General features: G+C 41.4%; 1 protein-coding gene across 4 annotated transcripts in view; it reads left to right on the top strand.

Annotated features, from left to right (window-relative positions):
• Nckap5 (NCK associated protein 5) overlaps window positions 1–14218 on the top strand; it is a 698576-nt gene extending 684358 nt beyond the window's left edge. For 3 of the 4 annotated variants that reach the window (XM_055602004.1, XM_055601990.1, XM_055601996.1), the window contains one exon: window positions 13502–14218. In XM_055602004.1, coding sequence (XP_055457979.1) covers window positions 13502–13780 — 279 coding nt within the window. In that variant the 3' untranslated portion in view covers window positions 13781–14218. The remainder of the gene's footprint in view (window positions 1–13501) is intronic. The other variant, XM_055602014.1, reaches the window with a different exon arrangement.
• Window positions 14219–14281: the final 63 nt, after the last annotated feature.

Raw genomic sequence — 14281 nt, 5'->3', positions numbered from 1 at the left:
GTGTGTGTGTGTGTGTGTGTGTGTGTGTGTATGAATATGTGTATATATCTGTTTGCGTGTATCCATGGACAACTATGAATATGTATGTTTCTATGTATGTGCATGTGTATATGTATGTGTGTATGCATTTATGTATTTGTGTGTATGTGTATGTGTGTGCATATATGAATATGAGTGTATTGTGTGGTTTTGTATGTGTATATGTGTGTGAGAATGTGTTTGTATGTGTGCGTGTGAACTCGTTCATAATGGTGCCTGTGAATCAAAGACAGTCTGATGTTCACACTCTCGTCAGCTGACACCAAAACTGACTGGTCTGGAGGTCTCTGGGTCTTTGTTTGCTCAGTTGTCATTCCTGAATATCTTTTAGTTGCCATTCAGTGCAGAAAGGAACCTAACAGTGCACAGAAATGTTCCACTACTTATACAAGCTGCTATCAGTGGACTGGTTTGTCTAATTCCATAAAATAATGCCTACTTTGCTTTTGAGAAAATTGACCAATTCTCATGAAATCTAAGTTGCATGGAAAAACTTATGTGCTATTTCTTCATGTTTGTATGCAGTGTGTTCATATGTCTATGTATGCTGTACATAAGTATGAATTTGTGTACATGTGGGTGTGGGATGGCTTTGGGAGTCATCTTTTGTTACCTTTCAACCTTATTCATTGAGGCAGGGTATCTCAGTCAAACCTGGAGCTTGTTGATGAGGCCAGTCTTGCTAGGCAGATTCTCTAGGGATCCCATCCCAGCCTTTTGAGGCAGGCATTACAGGTAGGCCTACATTTCTAAGGGTTCTAGTGATCCAAAGAAATATGTCCTCTTGCATACACAACAAGCCCTTGACCCACTGAGCCATCTCCTCAGCCTTAAGCTGTTTTAAATTCTACTTGTGAATGCATCTACTGCCAGGACTGGGGATGGCAGAAGGAAAGTTTTCAGTCTGGGGATAGCATTTCAGAGTTTTAGAATGAGTAAGCATGCTTCCATCCTTATTTCAGCTTTATCCACCACTATGCCTTCCCTCTTCCGTGTCTTTCTCTGATATAACAAAGTTTTTGTTTTTCTTTTTATTATATAGTGAAGACTACATTTTTGCTGATTTTACTGTGAGAATGTATTCCATTTAGTTAGTTTTGGTCAACTTGACACAAACTAGAGACACCTGGGAAAAAGGAACCTCAATTGAGAAAATTCTTTCATCAGATTGGCCTACCTGAATGTCTGTAATGCTTGTGGGGCACTTTTTTTTTAAATTGCTGATTGATATGGGGATTGGTGCTACCCAGGACAGACGGTCATGAGTTATATAAGAAAGCCAGCTGACAAGCCCTAGAGAACAAACCAGTAAGCAGCTTTCCTCGTTGGTTCCTGCCCTGACTTCCCTCAGCGATGAGTTGTAAAATAAACCCCCTCCTTCCCAGGTTTATTTGGCTCATGATATTTATCAGACCAGTGAAAAACAAACTAGGATACCATCGTATTACAAAATGCCTTCTCATCACTCCTTTTCTTTTGTACTTAAATGGCCTCATGGCCTTTGTTTCTGTTTTGATGTGTATCCCTTTCTCTCCATGAGATGTACTATTTTCTGCCAATCCCATGCTTCTTACTGACCTTCTGTCCACTTCTCAGAGAATTCATTTTGCACACTCTGGGTTCAAGAGTTCCTGTAAAGGTCATTGGAAACCATTGATCACAGTTAAAGACAGCAATGGAGTTAATACAGTCATAAAAGCACATCTTGGCTGAAAATTACTCTCTCACCTAATAAAACCAGTTTGCCCAGGAGATGGTAAAGAATTAGCAGGACCCCAGTAAGGAAGCAATGCTCCAAAGTGCTGAATCACATATCCCTGCCTGGGGATGAATGTAGAGAATGGTTCTGTTACAACAGGTCATATTAAATTTTCAGGAGAGCAAGTGAAGTCATGTGTCCAGTTGAGTTAATAGGAGGAATGCAATGCCAAGAGAGTGTAATTATCTGTGCTGGAATCTGACCAGGTTAACAGGGTTAACACCACAACACTTGAGAAGAGCAGCAAGGGTCTCTAGTGCTCAGCAAAGGTTCTGCTGGCTGTTTTTATGTCTCGTTCAGAAGGTAGCTCCACCAGGAATACAGCACAAGAGCTATTATGGGATAGGCTACCTAGACCTCTGAACAAAGAGAAATGGCTGTATGGTCAGCCTTGAGATGGGCCTGGCCCCAATAAATGTCACTTAAAATGGACTTGGAGTTCTACACAACTTTCTACTAAGAGACCTGGATTAAAATGCCTTTCCCCAACCCCTAGCATGAGAGGATGACAAAACTCTACACAGAGTTTCTCCTCTCAATGCCCAAGGTGGGAAAAAAAATCACACTTTTCAGGTATAAACCTGTCTGTCCTGTGGTTAGAATTTGAAATGCCACCACCTCCCACCCCAGGCTCGTGTGTTTGAACCCTTGATCCGTAGCTGGTAGCACTGTTTGGAAAGGTTGGGAGCCTTGAAGGAGGAAGTGGATCACTGGAAGCAGCCTTGAGTCTTTATAGCCCAGTGACAGGCACTTCCTGTCTGCTCTTGGCCTTAGAGACAAATACTTTCTACTCATGCCATCACATGTCACACTTTTTGTTTTTTGTTTTTGCCATGATAGACTTTATGCCTTCAAACTGTGAGTTGAAATAAACTGTCTGTTAAGTGGCTTCTTGTCAGGCATTTTGTCCCAGAAACAGAAAAGAAGAAATAATACAAAACCAAAGCCCTGGGATAGGAGGCCTTCTTTTTTGACTTACCTGCTTCAGAATGGAAGTTTTCTTTCTTCCAAACTGCTGAGTCACCTCCTTCCCATGGCTAGAGAGGCTTCTCTGCCCACCCACTTCACCACAGTCCCTGAATTCTCGTCTTCATTTTGGCACTAATGTGTCAGTGACTATTTGGTTAAAGTCTGCATGGAAGAACCAAGCACCGTGGTCCATAGCTATAATCTCAGCATTCAGGAGGCTGAAGCAGGATGATTGCAAGTTTGAAACCAACCTGAGTTACAAAGCAAATTCAAGGCCAGCCTGGGCCATATAATGAATTCACACATCCCTCATGGTGAAGGGGCACCATGGTGACAGCTCCCTAAGCTTGGGTATGTTCTTCCAAATGAAGAGCACTCCTGAGGATAATACTTCCAGCCCTTTGTGTCTAGGCTCCTCATGTACTTCTCCTCAGGGGAGGGAAGAGGTACTCATCTCATTAGCAACTTCAGGAAGGGCTCTGACAGCATACAGACACCTCAGGATCTTCCTGCAGCTCTCTTGGGTTGGACTATCTGTCAGAAGCACACATTCTTTTTTTGTTTTGTATCATATGACATTTATGGGAAGGTTCACTTTCCAGCTCAGAGATGCCAGGGTTGATGCCTTACCCCACTGTTTGTTTGTGTGTGTGTGTGTGTGTGAGAGAGAGAGAGAGAGAGAGAGAGAGAGAGAGAGAGAGAGATTGCATGCATACATGTCAGTGTGTGCAAGTAGAGGTTAGAGGTCAACCCCAAGTTTCTTTCCAATTTGCACTCTGCTTTTATTTTTTCAGACAAGGTCTTTTACTGATTTTCTAGGCTTCCTAGCTGGTGAGCTGCAGGGTCCTCTGTCTCTGCCTCTCCAGTGCTGGGATTCTTTGCATGTACCACTGTGGCCAGCTTTTCTCGGTGAGAGCTGGCGCTGCAGTGCTCATGCTTGGCCTTGTAAGCTCTTTATTTCTTCCTACCATTGTGAGGGAGCTCATATATTGACAGATGAAAGCCTCATTCTCCAGTTGATGCTTTCTCGGTAGGAAAGTTGATATTGGAGTCTACTGTCAGCCTTTTACTTTTCTAAGTTGCTGAGAACTAAGACAGGGAGGAAGAATGTTAAGATTGTTTATTGAGCCAGTAATAGATGCGCACAGGACACCCAATTAAGGCTCTGGAGCTTTATAGAGTGGGAAGATTTGAGAAGAACTCTAATGTAAAGAAGCAGAGTGTCAGAGGGGTTACACAGCTAATTAGCACCATGTCCGCAATCCTATGCTAGGTTCCAGGTACCTGCTATAATGTGTACTGATTAAGGTCTTGCATTTTATATTCAGGCTGCTTTTTCTCTACTCCTGACTATCTGGCAAATTAGGCAAGCATATTTGGACCAGTATTTAGACCTCGTTGTCTGTATTTTCCCATTTGTGTAATGGTGTTGATAATCGAACTCTCTCATGGGATTGCTTTAAGGATGAAATGAGATAATTCATGCAATAAAGTCACATAGTACTTGACACACAATAAAAATACTTTGTAAGTATGGCTATTTGCCTACCACATGTTTTTCTAGGATGATTGGCAGTGGATCTCTATAGCAATAGAGAACTAAGAGGCACAGGATGTTAATTAAGACCCTGTTTGCACTAATTTGGGCTCAGGACTGCGATGCTGAGTTAGTGCTCATCTGAGGAAGGAAGCTCAATTTGAATTCCCTCAGCAGCTTTGCAGAGCTTTCTGACATCTTACAGTAGGCATGTCAACCAGTATCTTTAAGATTAAAATCTACAATGAAATTTTATTTAAAATGAGTAAATAGTAACCTTAATCATAGGTTTACTGTGTATTTCTCTATGACTGTGGTAGGAGTTCTAGTTATAGACTATAACATGCATGCATCTCTTAGTAAAAGTGAATTCCAGCATGCGCAGATAGATAGTAGATAGACATAGATGACAGATAGATGGTAGATATAGATAGGTAGATGATAGAGATAGATAGATAGATAGATAGATAGATAGATAGATAGATAGATAGATAGACAGACAGACAACAGGCAGACAAATGAGATAGATCCATGATAGGTATGGGTATATGGCTATAGATATATCTCTTTTGTTGATTCAATCAATCCCTTGAGTTTTTCAGTCTCTCCTCAAGTATCCTCACATCTCCTGCAAGAGCTTGTCTCTCCTAATTGATCCTTCCTAACATTAACAATACTGCTCTAGGCAGTTTCCTTCATGAGTATCATTAACAGTGAAAACATAGGCTATGTGTTTCTGTTTAAAAAACAAACAAGAAAACTGAATTTCCAAGTCGAATTTCCAAATCAAATTTCACCTGAATATTAAATTTGTTCCGTGATTAACCCATGTAAGGTGCTGTGGCCCTGGCCTCCCTTGCCTTCTATGTTCATGTAAGAGTTCTCTGAGAACCTAGAGAGGAAACTGATTGGAAATAGTTATTTCCTCACACTACTGTGTCAAGAGTTCTGGGAGCCTGATTGGGATACATCTCAAGTCTGTGATTCCAGCTTTACAATGAGTCTGTCCACTACACAATCTACTAGAACAAGAGATGAATTCTCATGGCATATGCTGACCAGGAGTGGACTACAGAGCCAACAGGAGCCGACAGGAGCCGACAGAAGCATATTACATGGTGTCGTACTGGAATACCCTCCCAGGCCCTTCCGAATCTGATGTAGAGGCCTCTCTCATGCGCTATCCTCTGTGAATCAGAACCATAACATTACTTATGCAGAGTCAGCCATACAGTAAATTGGTTTGATTGATTACTGTTTGACAACAAGGTATTAAATTAGTTGCGATGTGATTCTCAGGAGATTTCTGGAGCATACCTCACCATTCCTTGGTAAGAAGTTTTCACTGAAGGCAAGAAAATACAATATGAGTATGAAAAGATGCTCATTTCTAGCCGATAACATGTCTTCCTCCTGCCTGTTCAGTTCTACTTTTGTTCCCAAGTGCAACAGAAATCCCCAACAATAAAGTCACTCATACAACTGTTGCCACCTATAGGAGACAAATTTAATCCAATAACTTTATTTTAATTCTGGTGAAATATAGCACATGTGAAGGAATGGAATATTTCATGGAGCTGACAAAATTCTTGTTGAACACTGACATGTACTGGGCATACCTTCTGTTCCTCTATATTCTTATTTTTAATTATGTGTGTGTGAACAAATATACACATGGATGCAGTGTCCAGGGAGGACAGAAGAGGATGTCAGGTCCTCAGGAGCTCTCTGACATAGGTGGTGGGAACTGAGCTCTGACCCTCTGTGAGAGCAGCGTTTGCTCTTAATCGTTAAACCCTATCTCCAGCCCTATAATTCTTATTTTAGGTGTTACTCTTAAAGACACAATTGACTGATAACTTTCTAAAGTAGTTTTTCAAGGTGAACGTTGAGAGCCTGGACTCTGCAGGCATATTGCCACACTCCAGCAGCACTATAACAGGACCTTAAATGATTTTCTAAACTTCCTCAAGCCTCATCGCTATAGAGATGCAAATGACAGCCTCCACGTAGAAGGGGTAGGAGGGCCAGGCCCACTGCTACACTCTCAGTACTTTGGAAGCTGAGTGAGTAGGATTATAGCAAGCTTGATGTCAGCCTGGGCTACAAAGTGACTCTCAGGCTCAACTGGGTTATACTGTGAGACCTTGTCTCCGGTAAATAAACTAGTAGGGCTGGAGAAATAGTACCAGGGATAAAGTGTTTGCTATGCAAGCGTGAGGATGTGTGTTTGAATTCCCGGAGTCTATATGAAACCAGGCATGGCAGAGGATTCTGTAATGCCAGTACTTCTGTGGTGGAGGGGGAAGCCGAGAGAGGAAATCCCCAGAAGCTTCTGAGCCAGCCATCCTGGTGTTTGCAGCAGTGAGCGACAAAGAGACCTTGTCTCCAAAAAGGTAGAGGCAAGAACTGACGCCCAAGGTATTCCTATGAAATTTACATGCCTGCTTATGGCATTTATATACCTGCATACACACACACACAAAACATACATGCATATACATACATCATACATACAAAAAAGATTATGAAAACGAATGAATAAAAGACAGCGAAAGACAAAAAGTAGTAATTAGAGAATGAACCAGACACTCCTTCAGTGGCCTTAGTGTCTACTCCAGTTAACATGAGCTGTCATCTCTGTAGTTAGTGTGTGAGAGTCACACTGTTTTGTTACTATTTGCCAAGCAGATCATTAACACATTACCATTTGACCTCTGACACTCTTTCAATTTTAATTTAAAACCAATGTGGCTTCAAACACTTGTCAATAAATGGCACCTGACAAGAGAGTATCTAGCCTGCTTCCAGGTGTTCCTGAGCAGAGGCTAGAAGAAGACACAGTCTCCAACTAGAGATGCTGGGAAGAAAGTGAGAAAATGTGGACAACTTAGACTCTGACTAAGGGTTATGGAGAAAATGGGTAGCAAGGGGAGGGCCAGGTAGATGTTAGGCTGGAGACGTTTTCCTCGGGTGACAGAACACACCAGTGAGTTCTTCTTGGGGTTGCTCATAGGAGTATCGGTGAGGGGTTGCTTGTAGAAGCAGAAATGACAAAAGGAGCTACAGCCCCCGAAAGCCTGTCCCAGCACTAGCGACCGCTTGCTAAAGCTGTGGCACTGGAACTCTCTGCAGGGTCTGCAGCTGGCTTCGCAGGCCTGCGAGATCCCCTCTCAGGTTGGTTTGTAGGAGCTTCTCAGTAGCTGTTAACTACTTCTGTAAATCTGAGAAGGGCCCCAGTGAATTCTCCAGGCCTTACTACATTCCTTCTCACGGAGAGACATAAAGCAATGTCTGCCTTTCCCTTTAAGGCCCTAAGGATAAATAGACCATCAGGGGCAGGATTCTGCCACACTTTACGGTGGAGAACCAATGATTTTATTGGAGAGGGAGAACCCCCCCACACACCCATGCTTCTGGTTCCCTAAACAAAAGAGGAAAGGGAGATGTCCAATACAAAGACAAAATGTGGGGTGACAGAGCTACAAGTACCTGAAGCAAATCGTGAGAAATTACCACTGCCATTTACCAGGACTCTCATCTCTTCCATTTCGGCAACGGGGAGGGCAGATCTCTGCACTTAAACTGCTTAGTCAGGAAGAATAGAAAATACTTCCCAAACGCATCTACAAACCCCACACATTTCCCTTCTCACACTACGAGCAGGTGGCCTACAGAACCACAGAACTGTGTGGACGCTTCAGGGACGGAGATGAGCGGAGACGCAGGGAGTGTGCATGCTCATACAAACACAGCTCAAGCAGCCAGAGCCCCGTGGGCCTCTCCATCGCTTGGGTTGCTTCTGCGTTAATTTTCTACTCTTGGAGGGTCAGAGCAGTGCAGCAGATCAGGCCAGTGCACAGAGCGTGTGGGGCTGAGAGCTAAGCTACTTGTCTACACCTCAGTGCAGATGGGAGTAATGATGTCTCAACATGCCACAAGTTAATTCAACGTGAATATTGCAGAAAACACCGATTGAAAAACACTGGGGCTTAAAAAAACCTAATCAATGACCTAATCCCAGAGTCCAAATTCCACTGGAGAGACACAAAAAACAATGACAACAAGACTCCTTCTAAAATTATCAACCCCACAATGATGAATTCCAACGACAGAAAATTAGATGAGACTTAAGAAGTCAAAGGAATTATTATAAAAACATTAAGGAATTTCAAGGAGCACATGAAATAAACTGAAGGAATTCAAAGAGAATAAGACTGTACACTGAAATATCAACATCAACACAGGACATGAAAAGGAGATCCAATAAAGCGATAGAAATGCTGAAGTCCTCAAGTTGAAATTTTTGAAATGAGAAGCTCAATTAAACTAAAAAAGCCTTACAAAGAGAATTGATCATGTGGAAGACAGGACTTGGGAACAAGATAAGCAAATTAGAAAAGTTAGTCAATAATAAAGATAAAATAATAATGTTAATAACCTCAAATTTCCGATTAAAAGTCAAGGACTAGGAGTTAGGGTTAAAACAGGATCCACATATTTGTTGCCATCAATAAACACACATCCCTGGGAAAGAGGAACGCAGAGGCAAAGGATGGAAACGGGCATTCTAAGCAGATGAGACTGGGAAAGGCGTGCAGTCACATCAGTATCTGACAATTGCTGAATTATCAGGGGTTGAGAGTATCACTTCATATCAGTTCAGGTAATCCATCAAGAGAATAAAATAATTCCAAGCATTTACACACCAAATATACACACACCATAATTAAAAATAAAATAAATCTTAAATAATAAGTAAATCGTATTGACCTCAACATGTAGTACTAAATAAGGAAAAACTTATATTTCCCTCTAAAATCTGAATAAGACAAAGGTGCCCATTCCCTCTATACTTGTTCAGTATAATACTTGAAGTCTTTAGCTACAGCAAGTGACAAGAAAAGGAATTAAAAGGGCATGAATTGCAAGAGGATAAAATTATTATTCCTATTTTCAGATAATTTGACTGTGGTCAAAGTAAAAGATACACTCACATGAAAATGTCTCCATGCAAACCCATCACTGTGTGCCGTGAATATGCACCAATAAAACATACAAAAGGAAAATAGAGAGAAAATTCTACACCATGATCCATGGTCCATGAGCTCAGACGAGGCAGAAGTTACATGCTGTTGTATTTGCCCAGTTTTTGTTTGGTTTTGCCATTAATCTTTTTTTTTATTTTTCTTGTGACCAACTGATTTTAAAAAAATCAGAATTTTTTTAAATTCTAAAAATTCTAAAACCTAACCTAAAATTTTCACTTTGAAATAGAAAATTCTGGACCCATGTTTCTGACATTATATACAACCCATGTTCCTGAACCACCATCTTCACAACTTCCTGGGGCTCCCATGGTGAGGCCAGGTGAAGAGTGTCATTTCTTGTTGCCACAGGGTGTTAAGCTAAGAAAGAGTGGACACATTTCACTCACAAGGAGATGGGTGTTTTCCTTACAATGGTCTTTCTCTCCATAACCCACATGGCCAAAGTCAGACTTTCAGATAAATATATACAGAGAGATGATGAACACACAATTATTTAGGTAGATTCTAGAGATAGATGATAGATGGATAGAGGCATGAATGCATACATACATACATACATAGCTCCTGCCACTTTTTTTATTTAAAGTTTTCATAGATGTATTGTCTCAGTTAGGGTTACTATTGCTGTGGTGAAACACCATGACCAAAAAGCAGGTTGAGGAGAAGGGGTTTATTTGGCATAAGCTTCCATAGCATAGGAAATCCGGACAGGAATGAGAACAGGGCAGGAACCTGGAGGCAGGGGTGAGGCAGAGGTCACAGAGGAGCACTGTGTAGCTGTGTACTGGCTTGCTCCTGTAACTTTCTCGGTCTGCTCTCTTACAGAACCCAGGACCAACCACAAGCCCAGGGTGGCACCACCCACAATGGCCCAGCCCTCCTCCCTCAATCACTAATTAAGAAAATGCTCTACATGCTTGAACACAGCCCAGACTTATGAGGCCCTTTTCAACTGGGGCTCCCACCTCACTGACGATTCTAGCTTGTGTCAAATTGACATAAAAACTAGCCAGGGACGTGTGTATAGATTGCATACTGAGCATGTGTCAGAATCACGTTGTGAGCTTGTTTGAAACAGGTAGCAGGACCTGAGATTTCTGATGGAGCAGGTCTGGGTGAACCATGAAATTGCATTTGCAGCAAGGTCCTTGATGGTACAGTGGCTGCTGATGGTCTGGAGAGTGAACTCCGAGAACCACTGTCATGGACTAATAATCCTATTTCCCCCTTCCTCTCTCTCTCTCTCTCTCTCTCTCTCTCTCTCTCTCTCTCTCTCTCTCGTGTGTGTGTGTGTGTGTGTGTGTGTGTGTGTGTGTGTGTGTGTGCATCTTCTACTGCTTAGTTTTGTTCACAGACACATGGGGGAACATTTTGACAGCAGCAATGTCCCAGTGACTATGCCTCTGAGGAAAGTGCACTAAGCAGCTTCTATGCAGCTGGAGCTTTGTTTCTAGACTTTTCTTCAGTATATAAATAAGGCTCATCTTGTCACCGTTTGCAGCTGAAGGAGGATGGACATGGCACTCACAGCCAGGGTTAGCCAAGACAGAAGCTCAGGTTGTCTGCCTCCAGAGCCTCTAGTTAATACCCACCTCACCTGGCATCCTTAGCATCCAAACTTCTGTCCTATGGTACCTTCTCTGGTAAGAGTTTGTTGAATGATCCCGAGATCCACATGGACTAGGTATAGGAGAGAAAAATGCTTGTGTTTCTTGAAAGGGAGTAACACATCCAGGAGATAAGACCTTGTACTGAAGACTCTCCGTTTGCCTAAAATGTAAGTGGATTCTCATATTTTTTTACAGAGGTAAACAGTTATTCCCTCCAAGCCACTTCCTCCTCGCTGCCTTTTGTTACTATTCTACCACATATTTTAGGGGGACCAGAAATCAAATGCTTGAAATGGGGCAGAACATTGAAAGAGCATTTGCTTGAGTTCTTCCTGGTAATGAATCATTGTCTGTGCTCAGCTAGGAATCTGTAGATTGCCATGATTTCAAGGCAACCATCTGAGACTGGAACCAGTCCTACAAGTAATGCTTCAATACACTGAGTAATTAAATGAACACTAACTCAAGGTAAATACCCAAAACCTTTCCATGAAATGACCCCACTCTACATAGCAGAGAAACTGCCACCGCCAGCCCTTGGAGCACCACAGGTGTCCACTTCCCTATCTCTTTTCTACTTCTGTTGGGCACTTAGCATTTAAGAGTCTCCAGGTGTTGGCTGCGTCTGTCTGCCTCCAGTTTCCTCATGACATTCAGAAGTTCAGTCTAACTGTATGGGTCATGGAGTTAAGTGGTAGAAGGAACTGCATGTATTCATGTTGGCTTGACAGATCATTGAAATGGGTAACAAAATTAAAAATAATCATGATATTTCTGTCCTTTTTAATGTAAGGGAGTAGGTTCAACAGAAGGGGGAAAGCCCACAGGCAGCCAACCAGACACCAAACCTGCTCTCTGTTGTGCTGAGAAACTTCATCCAAGTAACTGTCAGGCTGAGCCTCACCCTGAGCATTGGTCAGCAGGGGCAGGGTTAGAGACACAAGGAATGAATTCTAATCCTGTATTCCTAGAAAAGTTAGTTTCATTAGCCATATTGTATATTTCTGCTTTGTATATTATATATCCAAATAGCTGAAGAAAAGGGTTCTGACTTCTTGCTAGAGTTACTAAGGAGTTAATGGACATACTAAATACCATGTGTGTGTGTATGTGTGTGTGTGTGTGTTTATGTTTCTGTGTGTACAGGTGCACATTTTGTTTGTGCTTATAGAGGCTAGAAGACAATATAGAGCATCATTCCTCCAGTACTGTCCAGTCATATTGTTTGTTTTGCTATTGATTTGAGGTATTTTGTTTGTTTGTTTGTTTGCTTGTTTTCTCTAAAGACAGGTTCTCACTGGCCTGGAACTCACCAAATAGGCTGGGCTGGCTGGCTATGGAGCCATAAGAACCTCCTTTCTCTGCTTTCACAGCATTTGGATTACTAGTCTGTGTTCTTTTAGATGGGTTCTGAGGATCAAACTCAGGTCCTTATGCTTGCAGTGAAGTACTGCACTAACTGAGCCATCTCCCTAGCCTGAGATACAAGTATGAAAACTACCCTCTGTGTTGTATATAACTAAGACTATTGTATATCAGCTAAAATTAAATAAAACATAAAATGTGACACATGGACCAAAAAGCTAAAGCAAAATGAGACGTTCACCTTTTCAAAAGCCTAATTAATGGAGTCTGTTAAGTATCTTTGACATAGTGGAGGCTTAGACGGTAGCTCTTGCTACGGATTCTTTCCTCAAAGGAGAAGAGCTGATGGGAGATGTTTTAGCAGCTTGACCACCTTCGCTCTTCTCATTACCTCTGGTGTCCCTGCCTCCCTTTGTCCTCTCCCCAGCCTGGACCACTGCTTGAGCAACCAAACACTCAGGCTTACCAGGTACCGACAGTGAATGCCTATTAAAACAACCCAAACATTTTATGAAGAACAACCCAAACAACCCAAACCTGGAATAAATTAGTACAGCTAGGCCTTCTGGGAGGGAAGGCCTACCTAACTGCCCACCCGTTACTTGGTTTTTATGACTCTGGCTCTTCTGGAATCTGCAGCTAGTGACTCAGGGCACTCCTTCAGACATCTTAGGTACCTAAAAGGACAAAATTCAAGCATGACAATATTCTTAACAAGCTTAATATGTACTTAAATTTTATGACAATTTAAGAGATTTTTATGCCTTTTCCCCCCAAATGGCTATAGCTTCTGGCTGAAACTCAAGCCATGTCCCTTTTAGAAAAAGTGCAAGGAATAAGAAAACAGAGGACTTTGAACTTTTGATAAAGAAAAATAAGACACTTTACTTGAGAAAATTTCAAATAGATCCATTTAAAATGAATTAAGTGGCACTTAACTGTTTTGCAAATTGGGATCTATTTATCTCAGTAAAATGATTAAAGTCTTGATTTATCCCTAAAATTAGCTTTATTATTGCATTTAATTACACTAAAAGATTGTTAAGGACTTGCAGGTTCTCTCTATCCCTTTAAACTGTACTTTATTCAGACAATAATTGAATATCAGATAGGATAAATTGATTTTTTCCAAAGAATTATGTTTCTAATATTTTCCTCCTTTTTATTGCAGGAACTGAAACAAGTTGAAGAAACAAAAGAAGATCCTGAGAATAGATTATCTGAAATTTCCCTGGAGTCGTTCAATAAATTTAACAGCAATACTGTGATTTTATTAGAAAGAGAGAAGTCTCCGAGAGAGGTTGAAGGACAAAGGGAAGAGAAAGGCAAAAAGACAGAAGCGTCTTCCAGTAGCTCAGATAGGCCTGGGGTAGACAACGTGGAGTCTCTGAGTGACTCTCTGTACGATAGCTTCTCCTCTTGTGCAAGCAGAGGTTCCAGCGATGCCTAGAAGAGCATCCTTCCATGAGATTTCTGCATAGAGCACTAGGAAAACAGATGCTGGAGCTGGGATGGAGAGAGGACCAACTCCAGAGGTGCTGACAGCAGCCAGCACACCAGAGTTTACTTCTCTGGCGGATTGATAAAGATTGCCTCTACTTACTGTGTTTCAAGGGGATTAAAAGCATAAGATGATAGAGAAGTCTCAATGTTTGCACTTTTTTTGAGTATTTGTATAAAAGCTGTAAATTTTGGGGGGAAGAGAAATTATATTTGTAGTGGGAGAACGATAGCAATAAAAAGAGTTGGCACCATGCTCTTGAAATGATGTATTAAGTTTTAGAAGTTGATAATATATTTTTTAAAAACTCCAACTAAAGATTTTGTCAACTTAACCATCCTGGTCCTCAAGCTATTTGTGCATATACTGTGTCGTTCTGAACAGGTAGCCTGCAAAAATAAATAAATAAATAAATAAATAAATAAATAAATAAATAAATAAATAAATAAA

Source organism: Psammomys obesus, unplaced genomic scaffold (genome assembly GCF_907164565.1).
Source record: "Psammomys obesus unplaced genomic scaffold, mPsaObe1.curated_primary_1811, whole genome shotgun sequence".
Lineage (NCBI taxonomy): Eukaryota > Metazoa > Chordata > Mammalia > Rodentia > Muridae > Psammomys > Psammomys obesus.
The sequence above is the reverse complement of the archived record's forward strand: the minus strand, read 5'-3'. Positions and strand labels throughout refer to the sequence as shown.